At 36.5% G+C, this 17,244-nt stretch overlaps 1 protein-coding gene across 2 annotated transcripts in view; it reads left to right on the top strand.

Moving 5' to 3' along the window:
• The window catches only part of ANKRD10 (ankyrin repeat domain 10), a 34,184-nt gene that overhangs the window by 4,934 nt on the left and 12,006 nt on the right, over positions 1–17,244 (top strand). For both annotated transcript variants that reach the window (XM_042809523.1, XM_042809524.1), the window contains exons 2-3: positions 1,490–1,642; positions 9,224–9,315. In XM_042809523.1, coding sequence (XP_042665457.1) covers positions 1,490–1,642; positions 9,224–9,315 — 245 coding nt within the window. The remainder of the gene's footprint in view (positions 1–1,489; positions 1,643–9,223; positions 9,316–17,244) is intronic.

The raw sequence follows: 17,244 nt of genomic DNA, 5'->3' as shown, positions 1-17,244 counted from the left end.
CTTATAGCAGCCTTCTAGAACCTGAAGGGGCCTACGGAAAAGCTGGGGAGGGGCTTTCTATAAGGGCAGGCAGTGACAGGATGAGGGAAAATGGCTTTAAACTGGAAGAGGGTCGGTTTAGATATTAGGAAGGAGTTCTTTACAGTGAGGGTGGCGAGACACTGGAACAGGTTGCCCAGTGAGGCTGTGGATGCACTCTCCTTGGAAGCATTCAAGGCCAGGCTGGATGGGGCTGTGAGCAACCTGGTCCAATGGGAGGTGTCCCTTCCTACAGCAGGGGGTTGGGACTACGTGATCTTAAAGGTCCCTTCCAACCCAAACCATTCTGTGATGATTCTGTGATTACCGTCCAAAGGAATCTTGCTTGTGAAGAGTAAGCTTAGTATGTTTCTTTGAATTGTATAAAGGGAAAAATATGTTCTTTACGAACAGCTTATTTTGTAGCTATTCTATGGCTAATAAACTTTTATTTTTAACAGCAAAACACTGACGTAGAGGTTTTCATTGCATGTGAACCAATGACCGCAGTCAATGTGATGTTTCTTTGTTTTGTTGTTTTGGAGGGTTGTTTTAACCCTAACAAATGGAAGCCTAGACTAAACTGTTTATGGTAGCAGTAGAACTTTCCTGTCTACCACAAGGCAATGTTACTATTTGACAGGAAAGGAACTTTTTTTTTTTTTAGGCTATTTGTGAAAGTTGAGGTCATCCTGGCTGAAGTTCGGGTAGCTTCTACAAATGTTATGTTGCAAACAGTTAAATATAGTAGCTGGATATTGGATACTTCTGGCAGCACCAGTGGAAAATAGAAGTCAGAATATAGCTTGACAACACGGCACTTTTTTTGTTGTTGTTGCTGTTTAAAGTAAAGAGAGCTTTATTTTTTGGTGTTGCCGCAAACATGCAGTGCTGGTTTTTAACATTTCTTCACCCGTAATAACAAAACTGTGAGAATAATGGATTGCATGCATAGGTTTTTAGCACAGTATTAGTGGTATTAGCTGCAATGAATTATCTGCTTCTCTCACTTCAGGAAAACATTAAAGAAATGTGAAAACTTTCTTGCATTTTCATTTAAACTCTTCTGGAAATGTCTGTGTATCTCCTAACAATGCTTTTGTTTTGCAAAACATCAGCTAATGTCTGTTTAATAGTAAATTTGCAGCTTTGCTAGATCAGAGACTTTTCACTAACAGAAGTGAACCAAATAGCTTTCGTGGTCAGCTCTGAGGCATTACTTGGGCCCTCTCCCTTATTCCAAAAAATAAATGCTGGAATTGAGTTTTGGTTGAGAATCAAGTATTTTTCAGGTATGCGGTGTGACTGAAGGAGGGGGCAAATGCTATTGTTCATGTCTTCCCTTTTTTGCATCCACTTGGTTTTGCTAGTAAGTTGAGTTTTTCTGGACTTAATTTATGTATTTGGCAGATGCCAACTGTGGTACATCTGTGTAACAGCTTTTGGTTTTTCTTCCTTCATGTCTTTAAAGCTGGAGTGCCTAATGCAGTTAGTCAGAGCCGGAGCCTCTGTAAATGCCAGTACAACACGGTTTGCTCAAACACCAGCCCACATTGCTGCTTTTGGAGGACATCCACAGTGCCTGAATTGGTTGATCCAAGTGGGGGCCAACATAAACAAACAGGTATGATTTAATGTGTGTTTCATGTCTGCATATGATTCTGTAAGGAGTGTCTTGTTCCTTTCTTGCTATGCGTGTGGTCCTTACATTCACAGACAGACAGGTTATTTTTAACATCTCTCCAAAAGACAAAGCCCTTTATCTGATAATTAAGATGTCACTGTAGTAGAGAAGGGCTCATAAATGTTGTAGGTCACTGAAGTTCTGGAGAACGTTTGTTTCAGGAACTAGCATCTTTCTCCTTCTGGAACAAAATGGTGTCATGCTGCTTTGGTGTTGGCAGCATTACCCGATGCTCTGATCCTGTAACGCCTATGAGGGGAAAAGCAGAAAGGACTAGTGAGATGCATCTTACTTCACATGTAAGAATTAGAAAATCAGCCAGTTAATTCATCATTGCCTATGGAGCCATGAGACCTTTGTGGTCCTTGATGACTAGTCAGATATCTAACTAGTGACATCTTTCAAAGACATGACTTGCTTTAAGACGTGTTTGGTTTCATTCTGATATCATCTTTTAAATTATGTCTAAAACTCTTCCAATAACTTCCTGCAGGTAGATCAGAAACATGCACTTTACTAACAAATAGTGAATACATGTGTGGTTTTTCTTAATTGATAATTTTCCATTACTGTTACCATGGTTATAGATATTAATTTATTTGATAGCAGAGTGCAATTAATATAATAAAGTTCATGTAAAGGACTTTCATGCTCTGCTATGGTAGCAGAATCAAGTGCTTAAAAATATTATTCTTTTGGAGAAAACATTTCTAGTATTGAATGGATTTATTATGTATGCTATGCATACATAATGTGTTCCCTTACAGCAATACTCAAAATTATTTATGATCTTATATGAGAGTAGTTATTGCTGGAGTTAAACTAAGATTGCTGGGGAACTTGAACTTTGCATTTCTGGAGTTGCTTTTTTTTTTTTTTTTTTTTTTAAAGTTATGCAAAAATAAGAAATGGGGAAGTTTGTGTTGAGTTTTCAGAAAAGAAGGCTGGTGCATTGAGAACAGCTGTGAGACACCAGGAGAATTGTAGAAACAATGAAGGTGACGGGATGCAGAGGCTATAGATGGCATCTTCTCCTTGGTACCTGACAAAAGTAACTTATTGCATAAGTTATTGCTGCATAGTGGTAGAATCTTCAGAAGAGAAAATACAAGAACTAGAAATGCATCTGGAGACCAGGTAAGAATGTAAAGAAACTATGATCAGAGAGGAGACATGGCATGCACAGAATAAAGATGTACAGATATCTTCTAAATGAGAAGAAGAGAATGAATGAGAATGAATGAGAAGAATGAAAGTTTCCAACTGTGGATAAAGAGAAGAGCTGACCAGTAAGGCTGAAAAGACTGAAGAACCACTGTTCTAGAATAATACCTTCTAGATGTTCTCCTGGAACATCTGCAGTGTGAGGTTATTCAAAAAAGAAAAAAAAAAAAAGAAAAAAAAAAAAGGCAAAAAAAAAAAGGCAAGAGGAAAATAGCAGTTAGCTCTGAAGAAGAGAGGAATGCAGAGAGAGCTATCTGTGGACTGAGGGCAATGCACAGATGATTGTAAGGGAAGCAGAAGACAGTAGGATATGCAGTTTAAAAATAGACTGGTAATTCGTCCCACCTTAGAGGAGGCTAGTTGTGGTGACTAGCCAGTGACTCAGGAGTCTTTAAAAATTGGTAGCCTGTTACAAGAGCAAATCTAAGCAATAGAGCAGAAAGAAATGATGTGATTCTGAATTGTTCAAATGAAATAGTGCCGATGGTATCCTACAGACTTTGAAAGGCAAATTTAGGTGTTTACAGGTAGAGGATACCAGCGTGAACAGCACTTGAGAGTTGATATTGTGGGAAGCTGTGTGTGTTGTTGATAATAGTAGGGTCAAGTTACACTTCTGTAAAAACTCCTTTTTTGCTTCCACAAAATATTAATTGAACAATAGGAAGAAATTTTAGGTTTGGTTTGATGGAGGGTGTCTCAGTAGTTAGAATCATAGTAGAAACAAAAATCGCTCTTTATTAAGATGCATCTGTTCAGTCACACTGGTTTCGCATGCATGAGCACTCAAAGCTAGACAGTTTACTGTTGTGATACCTACAGCAAATGCAACCCACAGATACTTGTGATGTTTCACACATGAGTGTGTAAAGCATAGTGCATGCTGTGCTCTCCACAGTTCCTTCAAGATGTTTATAGAATTGCAGTCAAAAACCTGCTAATTCTTGTTTGATTTGCACTGCTTAATATATGATTTTACTTACTTAACTTGCAAGCTCTTTGAGGTGATCATCTGGGGCTTCCACTCACACTTGAGGTTTTGGAGCGCTATTTCCTGATGTGTATTCTGTTTATTCCTTCCAGCTCGCTGACTGATGCTGTACTTCAAACAGACATAGTCACTGGCTAATGCTTGTGTGAGGACAAGTGTTCCATGGACACTGGATACAAAACACATGCTGAGAAAGATCTGGGAATACTTGATATTTAAACTAGTAAAACTTCCCTTCCAAACTGACTCCTGGTCACTGGCTACAGACTAACCAATCACGTCTGGAAAAAGAAAAGGATAGCTTCTGAAAAGGAATCCACTCGAGTCTCTCAGTCCTAATGTAAACCTCTGGTACTCAGTAGAACTTGCGTGCATGTTTTCCTTTTATCTACCCTGAAGTATTGTAGCTCATGCTGCCTGCCATGAAGTTTAGGAAAGCATTAAAATGCATATCTTAATGCTGGTGGCAGTTGACTGAGAAAGGTCCTGGGCAGCAATGAAGGATAAATGCTGAAATCTGCTTGTCCCAACTCTACCTTTCTCTCTAAAGTAATTTCTGTGAGTATATCCCATGATGTCCAGCCCTCTTGTTTAACTGTATGTGCTGGCTAGAATCATTTATCTTTCTTTTTTTTCCCCTCTCCTTGGTTGGTGGGCAGTTTTTCCCTGCTGTCCCTTATCCCCTACGGGTCAGAGAAAGCCAAAGAGCCAAGCAGTGATTCCTGCCTGTTCCTGCCTGCCACTGGACACAACAGGAAGTTATTTCTTTTTCTATTCAATGAGCAGTGCCTACTAATAGTTCTTAATATTGTGAGTCAAAACTTGCGTTTAGCTTCCCACCTGTTTCAGTTCTCTCTAACAGTACAAAGCAATTATGCTGCTACTTTCCCTGATTTTTTTTTTTTTGTTTTGTTTTGTTTTTATCCACGTCGGAATGCAGACTGATTCTGTGCTGTTGTGCAAGATAATGCAGCAGATATTCATAAGTTCTTTCTGATAAAGCCTCTTCCTTCTTTCAAGTGTATTTTTCCTCTGACCTCAGTACATCAAATGTTTCTTCTGTGTTACCTTCCATAATTGGGGAAAGTAAGCAGAAGAATGTCGTGTGGCCTGCCTTAAGGGGGAGGGCTAAGAAATACTCCATTCCTACAGGTGATGTTAACTTTGCGTCCCACCAGTTTACCATAATTTGGTAGTGAAGGCAGACAGATACAGGAAATATAGACACCTATACTGGCAACAACTGTAAACATACTAATATCCTTGGTGAGGGAAAAAAAAAAGTCATTTCTTATGTGTTTTAGTAGCTTTGTTAATCATCTATGCCTGCTGGATTAAATCCAGATTTAAAAAAAACACCATTATTTCTCATCTGTACTGAAGATCCAGAAGGTAAAACAATTGTGAATTCAAAGCATATCTTACTGAAGAATGTGGGGAAAAAGTTGCATCTTCCCAGCTTTTGCTTTCTGGCTTCAGACAGGTTAGATTTCTAGGTCTAGGAAATCTGACGACTTTTTGGGAGTGTGGTCAGTTACAGGCTTTTGAAATTGAATCAATTGGATAAGGGATGGTATTGGTTTTATTGTCAGGTAAAATAGTGCTTCTGTGTCTTAAATGTGTACTAGAAGCATTATACAACTGCTTGTGTAGTTCAGAAGCCTTCAGTATAAATGTGCATGGGAGTATTTTAAGAAAGAAAGAAAGAAAGAAAAAAGCAGGTAAGTAACTTTCAGAAGGAAGGGAAGTAAGTGTATGAACTTAACTGAATCACTGAGGAGCAAGTTTTCCACTTTCTCCTCCAAGTTCAACTGGAACATTGTAACACCAACAAATTTGTCTTCTAAAAAGACAGAAGTGGGGGAAATTGAAGGGGAGGAAGTGTTATAAAATGAACTGATGAACAAATAAAAATGTCTAGAAGTCTGGAGAAACTCAGAGTCTGAGGAGAGGTTTATAAAGGAGGTGTCTTTTGAGGCTAAGCAGCATTGTAATGAAAGGCAAACTGATTAACCAAGCTGAGATGAATTCACTGAAGAAAAAATAACAGCAACAAAAGATTCCTCAGACACGTTTATAAATGCAAAATAAGGAATTAAACTATATAGCTAGTCAGTAAAATGAAAAGCATCAAATGTAATCTAGTATGTCTCCAAGCTGAATAAAGGAGAAAAGCTTTGTCTTTGCAAACTAGAAGTATCACTCCTCCAAGGGGACGGAGGAGGATGTGGTGTGACAGTGAGTTGCGGAAAGCGTGTGGAAGTGTGTTCATGGTGCCTTGTGACACTTCCATCTGTTCAGAAGCACTGTACACAAAATATCATCTTCACAGAAGCAAACAAATTTGTATTATCTTGAATGCTGTGTTAATACTAGGAAATATTTTTTCCTGTACATCTGTTTGCTATGTGACTTCTGGATTATGAGAGAAGTCTGGTCAGTTGGTGCAGTGCTACGTAAGAAGGATAAATGGGGACCCCAAAATTCAATCTAGACAGTGTTCTTGGGAAAAACCTCTATCTTAGTGCATTTTCTGTTTAGTGCCATCCACTCCAATTGTTCAATTAACAAAGTTGCTTTCAGTCTTGTAGAATGCTTCTTCCTCTTTTTTTTTTTTCTGTTGAAAAAATACATAAGCTTTGCAGCTGTTTTGCAGTGGAAACCCTTTCTTTTTTTTTTCTTCCTCTCAGTATAGCTCATAAGCCAAAGAGAATTCCTTTACAAAGCTAGGAAACTATTTTAGATAAAAAGGAGAGCAAATAGTTGTGGTTCCACAGGAGAACTTCAGAAGAAGGTAACTAATGTTAGTGAATATAGAAAATGAGGTGTGGTAATTTTAAAAAAAAAAAAAAAAAAAAAAAAACTGTTACAATCTAAATCCATGCATTCTGTTCTCAAATTACTTTATCCATTCCTTAGCTTCAAGGAAGTGCATGCCTTTCTGGGCTGGTGATTGAAAGAAGTCCTTCTCAAGACATACATTCTGAGATACTAGATAGTAATATTTTTCTGGTTACTGGTGACAAGTTTAGAGCAGCTAATAAGCATAGCTTATTCTCATAATGTGGCAAGGAGTATTTTGCAAAGGTCTTTTCTCATCCTTCTATCACTTCCCAGCGGCAGTACTTCGTAATTTGGCTGAGCTCTTACTGTGGGCAACAGATCTGTTGAATGAGTAGAGGTTTTTGTCACCTTCATCACGCGCATTGGCAAGGTGACCTGATTTGTCCTAAACTGAGCTTCATATTGATGAGTATCTTTTAAATTAAAGGTGAGGCTATAAATACTAATGCTGAACAACGAAAAAGAAGTGTAAAAAAGAAACTTTTTTTCTTTTAAATTTGTTTAAAAGAAATGGGGGAATGGAAACCATAACAAAGTGATGGAATTGATGACAGTTGCTGTGATGGGAAACTTTATTCCAACACTAAAAAAATCCTTTCTGGATGCGTTAGTGCCAGATGAGTTTTCATATAGCTAATAAAATTGTCTTCCATTGGGCTTATCAGTCTTCTGTAACTTCTAGAAAAGCTATAAATAAAAGAAGTGATATAAAGTTTGTTAGCACAGAGCTTGCAAGTGGTCTTAAGGATCATCTAGTTCCAACCGATGTGCTGTGAGTGGTGTTGTCACCCACCAGGTTAGGCTGCCGGGGGCCCCATCTGACCTGGCCTTGAATACCTCTAGGAATGGAGCATCCTGAGTTTCTTGGGCAGCCTGTCTGTGTGTCTCATCATCTTAAGCTGTCTTCTATTCATGAGATACAGCTGTTTTGGAAGAAGGAATTTATCACTCTTTCCTAATACCTATGGACTACAAGAAGTTTTCTGTTCTTTTCTGTCTCTGAACTCTTTGCCAACCTCAGCAATTATCCTTAATTTAATAAGAAGGTAAACTTTCTCTGGTTCCATGACTGTTCCTTGCTGGGGCTGAATATGTGTCTTAAACAGTCATAAACTTGTTTATCTTCCATGAATTTTTAATGTGTTTAAAAAAAAAAAAATTATAATTAGCAAATTGAATATGTGGAACATAATCCAAAATTCTTTCCTTCATTCCAAGTTACATTTACATGGTCTAGAAAATGTGACTGAGTTTCTCAGAAGCTTGGTGGAAAAATTCCAATGCTCACTACCTTACGTGAAGATGGTGGTGTAACCTTGTTTTGAATATATTCATGTCTCAGAGCTGACAGCGTAGCCAGTAGTGCAGAGCTAAGCATGGGCCACTGTTTTGAGTATAGACTGCTGACTTAGTAAAGCTGGTGTTGGTATTTCAGTAAAAGAAGAATAGTGAAAAAAGGAAGAACAGAAAGCTTGCTATGCAATGGAAATGTTGAGGACTGTGATAAAATGTAGCAAAACAGTAACTGAACGTTTACTTGCTACCTCAGGGTCACTTTTCATTTCACATTCTTCTGTTTCCTACTACTTAGTTACTATTGACATTAAGTAAAATTATTAAGTTAATAATAAATTAATTTAATTGCAAGTACTAAATTTCATCTGCATCCTGTAGGTCACGATGTGTGGAATTCACCTGCTGCTCACCAACTGCATATATAAAATTGCATAGATTTTTCCCTCTTACCTGTGAAGCTGGGTAGAGGACCTGGAAAGCATACTGTGTTCCTATTACATTTGCATTTAATGTAGAAATTGAAGTGATTGAATTTATTAGTTAGCACTAATGGAATTTAAATGAGTAAAGGTTACATAGAAAGAATGGTAGATAGAACACGTAAGTCAAATGTGCGTATCTTAGGAGAGATCTGACCTGTCCTGTGAGCTCTGGGCATGCTTATGTTACTGTAGAGGGGCACTAGATAGCTCTCACCTGGTGAGTATTTATTGTGCCATACAATACTGAGTAAGAGTGACAGCGGGATCTCAAAGTAGTAGCAGTCCCACAAACTTGGCCATCTTGCTTCTGAATTCAAGATGGCCTGCAAAGTGCAGGGTACTGGGGAACTAAAATGCTGGGAGATAAATGTTAGAGTAACTTGTTACAGTATCATGTGTTGATCTTTCTTAACAAATTTTGCTGCATATGGCTTTGATTATCTAGTTATTGGATAAAGGCTCATCGTGTGAGATTCATGCCTTTATAATTGTTTCTTGCTAAATACCTAAAGTATATAAGAGCCTACTGCAAAAAGCATTTCATAAAGTACCTGATATATTTGCTAGCTAATAAATGCTGCTTTTATTATATCTGCTTTCTTAATTAAAATGAATAATGTAAAAATAAGACTGTCGTTTTTAGAAAGATTATTATGCTTGACAAAATGTAGTTTGTCTTTACAGGATTATGTTGGTGAAACTCCTATTCATAAAGCAGCACGGTCTGGTAGTGTGGATTCCATAAGTGCCCTTGTGGCTCACGGTGCGCAAATAGAGTAAGTGAGGTGGTTGGTTTTTTGTTGTTGTTGTTGTTGATTGTTGTGCGTTTAGCTGACTAACTTAGACTGGTAAACATAGATACTAATATCAGAAAGAAAACTCAAAACAGCAGCCACCTGATTAAAAGACAGCTAGACATGTTCAACTGTAGTAAAGCCCAAGATGTTTTGCATGTCTAGTAATAAAGTTTACCTTACTGAAGTGATACCAGTGTGCTATATTAGTATTGTATTTAAGTGATGTATTAAAAAATGTATCCCACTTCTGTGAGATGGCCCCAAACTGTACACTTTATGTAGTTTGTTGGTTTGTTTTTTTTTTTTTTACAATCAGTTGACACCTTACACTGGTAAATAAATGCAGAAAACAATGCAAAAACGTGCAAAATAGCATCTCGCACACTTTTTGCAGTTAAATACTGTTTGCTAGTAAATCGTGTATATTTGCCCTTTTAACTTTTTTCTTTAAAGGTTTATGTACTGCAAAAACATTCAGAAAATCTCACAAACTTTTGCAACTTACAGCATGGACAAAATGGATGCAGTTTTCACCTAGAAATGTTGAGTATAAGCTCTATGGCTTATAATGTAAATACTTTAGCCATTTGTTTTAATTAGAACTAGACTTTTTTTATCTTAAATGGTAACTAATTGTTGTATTTTGACCTGCAATGTGAAACTATTGAGTTGAAAGTGAAGTAAGAATCATGTAGTTAACTCCTTGTTTTACCCTTTGGTTTCCATCTTACTGTTTTGTAATGCTGCCCTGATAAATCTACCATAAATTTTAACATTTTCAGTGGTATCGTAGAGCATTCAGGAGATAGAGAACCTTTTATGTTAATAGTAATCAACAAGTAATTTTATATGAAAAGATGTTCTTCACAGATGATGACACTGAAATAACTCATGCAGCTGTCAGGTAAATTATTGTCAAGTTCATTAAATCATTAATAAATTAATAAATTCCCATTTTGCACTCGCTTCCAGATGTTTTCTGATAAATGAATTTAAATTTACTGTGGAATTGAGCAAACCTTAATTATCATCATCAATTAGCATACGATCTTGTGGTTTTTAGAAAGTTTCCAGTCAAAGGAAGTTATGGAAGTGCATAAACAACATGAAATATGTGACTCAAGTCTGATGTAAATGAAGAGAAGCTGTTACATCCATAGGACTTTAAAAAAAATAGGAGATGAATGGCTGAGGTTGGATTTGTGGCTGCAGCTTAAATTTACATAATTTGGATTTTGCTCCCTTAAACATTGTATCTGCAAGCCACAGTCAAAAACCTTGGAATGTGTTTCTTGCCTTTGACCAAAGCTCTTGGCAGCAGAAATGACATAGATTTTATAGCAGTTTTAGTGAAAAGGAAGTTGTTTGAATTCACTGTTTTCTAACTTTGAATTCTATCTATGTTACAGTAGGATAGACTTCTCACAGGTTCTATAGATAAATAAAGTATGAGATTCTATCCAGGAAACCATAAAATCAGTGATGCCAATGCAATAGGCTTGTGGAGCACCCCATGTTTCTTTCTCATTGAGAGCAACAAGACTTGGATGAAATTCTGCTGCTGTCACCTAAGAGAGATAGCTAATTGACTGACTGGGGTTGGAGATTTATTCCATGGAATGCAGTTTTCAGTGTCAGTATGTTAAATTGGGCCAAATTGATAAGTATTTCTCTGATGATTCAATTTTGGGTCACCTGGATTTGAAAACTGGACCCATATCTGTAATGGTTATATTGATTTCCTGATTTTTGTAGCATCTTCAAAATGCTATTTTCTGCTAATGAGTAATTACTGAAACACTGCTGTTACAATGAAGTTACTTGGACTAGTGTAATCTTTGATATTGGTGTCTACTCTCTTCCCTTATACTTCACTTGTTTGGTTGTGTTGGAAGCTGAAGAATATTGATGGTAGTCTAGTAAGGATAAAATAATTGTCTCACCTGAATTGCTCTGGTTACTTCATTTCAGGCTTGTTAGTGTATTAGTTTTACAGAGAAATACTATATCCTACAGTCTCTAAATTTCATGAAGTTTTGCATTGTTTTTCTAATTGATGAGAGAGAATTTGGGACTCTATTCCTGTGTAAATTTTTTAGTAATATTAAAAAATAATAATTGTACCCTAGTGAAAATATTTTGATTTTTTTTGTGGTATTTACCTTCTCATTTTAGCTGAAGCATATTCTGTGCACAGTATGTCCTACAGCCATAAAAATGGTTACTCCACTAACTATGGTATTCATGGACCCTTGAAGAGGGGGAAGCAGGTGGTCACAATGTCCTCATATGAGTGAAAAGGTTTGCTGTGTAAATGATTTTTAATGTGGATAGTATTTTTTTTTTTTTAAAGTATCCATAATAACTGCTGGATTTTCGCTGAAACAGCATAATGAATGAAATTTATGTATGGTTAACTGTGTATTTGCTATGGTGACAAATTAGTATCCACAGCTCTTTAAAGAGGAAAAGCCTTCTTGGTGCCATGTTTTGTTTTGCTCTTTTACATGATTTTTGAAATGCTGGGCTGTTACATGGTTTCAAAGGCTGTATCAGTACATATGTGTATATATATAAAACACAAAGATCAGCTATTAAAGCAGGACACTATTAACTAAAAGAAAGTAGGAAAAGGCAGCTGTTAATTATAATAATTTGAACTTAATTGTTTCTCTCCATGTCTGTGTTTCCATACAGTTCACTTGTACAGCAAGTTTGAATATTTCTGAATAAAAGATCTTCTGGAACTGTCATTTGGACAGTTGTGCATTACAGAGTGAATTGGTTTGGAGCTAGGAGAGAAGTTTCAAATGCAGTATTTCTTTGGGATAGAGAGATGTACCTTATGGATTAGGATGGGCTCAGCTGTGCCTGTGCTGGGCCCTTTGGAGCCATCTGGAGCAGGTTCACAGCATGAAGCAGCCTCTTGCCTCCTCTTGCAGAAGCCACCTCTCCAAGCCCCTGTGCTACCAAGACTGGGAGCTGGCTCAGTGATCCTTGTCAGTCCCTTGTAACTTGGGATATTCTGTGATTCTGTATGACTTGACATGCATCCAGTTGAGCATGATTACTAGGTCATTCCAGGGTTTTGTTGATCAAGGTACTTGAATACTGAGGTAGGAATCTTCATATTTTCTTGCCAGAAATCTTAAGGTTTTTGGAAAAACCACTTTGCTGTACCATGAGGGGATGCTGCAAGACCCTGAAGAGATACTTCTCTGTTCTGATTTCCCATGCTCTGGTCATAGGACATTTTTCAAATCTTGATTATGGCTACTCCTACAGTATCTCAGCTTTTGTTCTTGTTACCTCTGAGACTTCTTTACTTCTTGAAATTTCTTCAGAATCTCTTCTCTTTAGCAGACAGGCAGAACTATGTACATTTCAGGAGGATAAACAAAGTAGAAATCAGCAATTACTTCGTTACTACTTCTGTCGGTTTCCTTATCAGGGAAACTTACGGCCTGTTCTCTCAGGTTTTAGCCATCTGTTTTGGTTCACTTGTGCTTGTTGGAAAGTAAGGCTGCATGTTTCTGGGTTTCTTCCCGGTCTCTTAAAAATTTAGCAGAAACTTGTTACTTTTTCATCACGTGCTTGTTTCCCTAGCTAGTCAACGACCCAATTTTAAATATGTCTGCAGTCTCTTTGTGGTGTTACAATATGTGTGATGTGAACAGTCATTATTATGTCATGGTTGTACATTCAAAGCTGTCCTGTTGATTTACTATAGAAAAAGCAACATCGACTTTCTTACGGTCTTGAACCCCATCTTGAAAATAATGCTTCTGCTTCTTACTGTTTAGAAATAAGAGTTATAATAATTGGTTAATTAGTATATTGATATACAATCTGTTTGGTACTTTTAAAGCTCAGACTACTTCAAGCTGAGGCAAATTCAATAATTCATGTTCAGTTTCAGAGTGGAATATTCTTAGTGGAAGCAGTTGTTGATAGAAGCTCAGGAATAGAGAAAAGTGCAAGAAGTTGCACTTCTTATGAGTAAATTCATTAAAGCAGTGATATTTTGTGACCCTTCTGAAATGTGAAGAAAGAACACAGGGTTATAATCCAGCTTCATAGGAGAGCTTAGTCATTAGTGACAAGCCTCTGTGAGTTATGGTGGTTTTATTGACTTCAGTCCAAAAGAACTGGGTGAAGAAAAATAATGTGTTAGTAAGAATTTTAAATCTCAGTAGCTTAGATTTCTGACAAGGTGGTTGTTTGCTTGTTTCTGTTATTGGAAGTGATTTTCCTTCCTGTGCAGCTTCCTTTCAGACAGGTCTTTTTTTTTCTGTAAAATAAACTATTCCTGGTTACAGCAAGTAGTGTTACAAAGAGGAACTTGGGAAGAAGATGTATTAAACACAGTGAAAGAAACAAGGATGCAGTATGTTCCCAAATACAACAGTCTTATCGGTTCTGATGGCTGGTCTTGACACTGATGGTGGGGATGATCTGTATGAATGGCGTGTTTGATCTGCTGATAAATTTTGATTGAGTTTGTGATTGGAGAATTGTTAGAGCAAATGAGTTGTAGTTCACCTTTGGTTGTAAATGTGTTGATATGGGTTTGTTTGCTATTGAAGTTTGGGTCTTTTCAGTTCGGTTGATCGTAGTTCAGCAAGTCTCTTTGGACTTGGACCAAAAAAAAACCAAAAAACAAAAAACAAAACAAAAAAACCATAGGCCCAAAACATGTTCAGGTTGGTCAGAAAGGATTTTCTAATGCTGTGTGACTTATGCTACGGGTTGTATCTCATTGCATGGAGGGTTAGCGAGCCTTTTGAAGAGTTTTGGGAGCTATTACTTAGCTAGAATGTTTCATACAAATTCCTTCTATGTATTCTGCAAGATGTTTCTGGTATGTGGTAGATAAGCCTTCCTTAGTGTGAAAGACAGTGTAAATTGAACAAACTTGAAGCTTCCATGTGCATGTTCCATGTGCATCAATATTTTCTTAACCCAAAAAAAACTTCAGTGTGAGTGAGAGCATCAAGTCACAAAAATTTAACATTTTATTGTAGTTTGAAAAATCTTTCTCTCTTCATGTCTATTACTGAGAAATAGCAAGTCCATCTGATTAGTTCTTTCATTCCTGATATTTTCTTCCCTTTGGCACAAAAATATCTGTTTAAAAGGAATTTCTCTCTCTTTAGTTTTCCCAAGCAAAAGTCCATGTTTTTTCTACTAACTCTGTTGAACTTTCTTCTGTATTTGGCACGTTTCAAAGAAGCTTGCTTTCTTACTTTTTCAAATTTTAGGCTGTATTTGCCTTTCAATTAATATAAAGAGAAATAAGGTGATTGTATTGCTTCTATCAGAGGTACCTTCCAGAATCTGCATTACAAGACTTCATCTTTTTAAGTCAGAGTCTGATCTGAACTTTTCCTTAATGGTCTTCTATAATGCTTTCCTACTGCAAGCACTGGAGATCTGGTTGTAGAGACATAATAAATAGCAGCATCAGTGTTAGATCTGATTTTCATGGCTGTCTGGCTGTATTGTCTTTTGACTTAAAGAGGCTACAGTATTAGCAGGACACTTAATTGAAAGGTGTTGTTGCTAGTTACCTTTAGCTAGGAAGCCTTCATTTTCACTTCAGTGGTGAAGGTCTCTTCTGTTTTTTGTATCATTTTAAAGGTTAACATATTCGTTTATACCTTTTGTGAGTTGTGTTAGGAATTCTCTCTTACATAGTAGGGTATAAATTAAAAATTACTGTTAATTGCTGCTAGCAGGCAGAGTCAGACAGTGGTATATTCTTCAGGCAAAAGTTTACGTGGGAGTGACTCACGTTTTCCACAAGAGATACTGAAAATTGAAGTCCACTGTTTGAGGTTCTTTCTTAAAGCACTTAAGCCAGAAACCAAGGCAGTAAATCACCGTTGGATGGTGATGACTGTAGCATTTCCAGTGTGATATATCGTGGTTAGTTCTTTCTTGTGTCAGTAGGTGCAGCTACGTGATCCTTTGTGAACCGTAACACTAAGATGGAAAAAAAAAAAAGGCTTCACAGAGAGCTTCCTTCTTTCCAGGATACTCAGCACGTTATGATTTTGGAGGACGTCTGAGAATCTCAGCCAGGATTTGAAAAGGTCTAAAATGATTTCAGCTGCCTCATTTTGTTGTGAAATAAAAACTTGGCACCAACTTGTGCTTTTGTAGATGCCCAAGATGTAATTCTAGCATGGATTTTTAGATTTCTTATAGCTGTCCCCAGCAATGGCACGCATCTGTTTGGTTAAGAATATTTTTATCTTGGTATCTGAAAAAAGTTTTAAAACTATTTTGCAACTTTTGTATTTGGACACCAAAGGGTTAAAACAGATAAAGTTTAGTATTCTAAAATCACTTTGCTGTAGAAATTTTAGACTAGTATGCTGGTGTTTATAGGAAACTTTTTTCTCACTGTGGGCGTTTTCGTGTTCTGATCTTTTTTTTTCTTTCTCCTTTTGTTTTAATCCTTGTATCTGCTAATTTTTATATAGGAATAGTTACTAATTCTTTTGAGATACAGCCTACTAAATTTAAGTGATTGAAGCCATGGGTTGACTGGTAATTTTAATTTATTCTATATAAATTTCAGTGAAGAACTGGCAAATGGGTTTCAGGATGAAAGTAATAATACTTTAAAGGCATAAAAGGCGTAGTATCTTGTTGTTAAGGTGGTCACATGATAATGGCTTACATAATGAATAATGTGCTACAGCACTTTATGTATGTTAATGTAACTTTTAATCATATTGTTGCCTGCAAATATGTGATCCCTTATGATTATAAGTTTCCTGTTTATGCACCATTGCCCGTTTAAATCAAACAGAAGATTCTGAAACTGTGAAAACTACACATGTCAATGTTTTACAGCTACGTAATTCGAATTGACTTGATTTTTTCAAGTAATCCTAGAAAGGGGGAGCATTCCATATAGAAACTGCTGAAACTGCCACAGGTGCTTCTCCGAAAACCTTACAGTTGTGGCATTGAATGTTCAGTATCGCTTCCTTTCTGCACACAAGGCATACTGTTGAGGTATTTGTTGCGGTGATTGGTTTTAATGCTAATCTAGGAATTCAGATATAGAATCTATAGATTTGCATGCTTTGCTTACCCTAATTTACGATTATCTACTTTATTTGTAAACTAACAATAGATAATTGAGATCAGTATTTTTAACAGATATTACATTGATATACAAAAACTGTGGTTTATTTCTTAGATTGTCGCATGGCATTAACAAAAACACAAGTAAGCTGGAGGTGATGTGATCACTATTTAAAAATTTTACGTTTAGCTTTTTCTACGTAATGAATGTTTTTTCAAAGAGATTTAATGTTGACTTTTATAGCAAACATTTGTTTTGTTTTTCAAGGTATGTGACATTATAAGTGGAAGATGGTGTATTTCAAGTAGTAAATATCAAAAATGCATTAAAATGTACTTGCTTTTTTCCTTCAATAAGTTTAACACGTTTATATAAAACAACTTAGAATCAAGTTCTTTTTGTGTAACTTCAGTATAATTCATAATTAAGTGCAAGAACAACAGGTCTTCATCTTTTCTTTCTACAGATCCTTCTAAGAGCAAGGCTTTTTAAAATTATCTTGAAGTAAATCTTTCTTACAAAAAGGTGCACTTAAGCAATTCCAAGTTATTTTTTCTGTTTTTTTCTGTAGCTCATGATGATGGAATTATCTTCTGTATTTTCTGAGAGCTTGCCTCAGATTTTTCTCCTTCCTCTAGTGAGCTTCTCAAAACAACAACTGTGTTTGAAATGAGATAGTAGAAAAGTCTTCCTAAACTAAAGCTGAATTGAAAGTTAATTTTACATTTCTATATTCCAGTCCTGTTTGGCCAGGGTAGTTGTTCCCTTGCTTTTGAAGAATGAATTAGGTATATGGTCAGCCTCTT

Source organism: Centrocercus urophasianus, unplaced genomic scaffold, assembly GCF_019232065.1.
Source record: "Centrocercus urophasianus isolate 14NV4802_14NV808 unplaced genomic scaffold, USGS_Curo_1.0 seq_12, whole genome shotgun sequence".
NCBI classification, from domain to species: Eukaryota; Metazoa; Chordata; class Aves; order Galliformes; family Phasianidae; genus Centrocercus; species Centrocercus urophasianus.
Note: the sequence above shows the minus strand (reverse complement) of the source record. Positions and strands in the feature narration are given on the sequence as shown.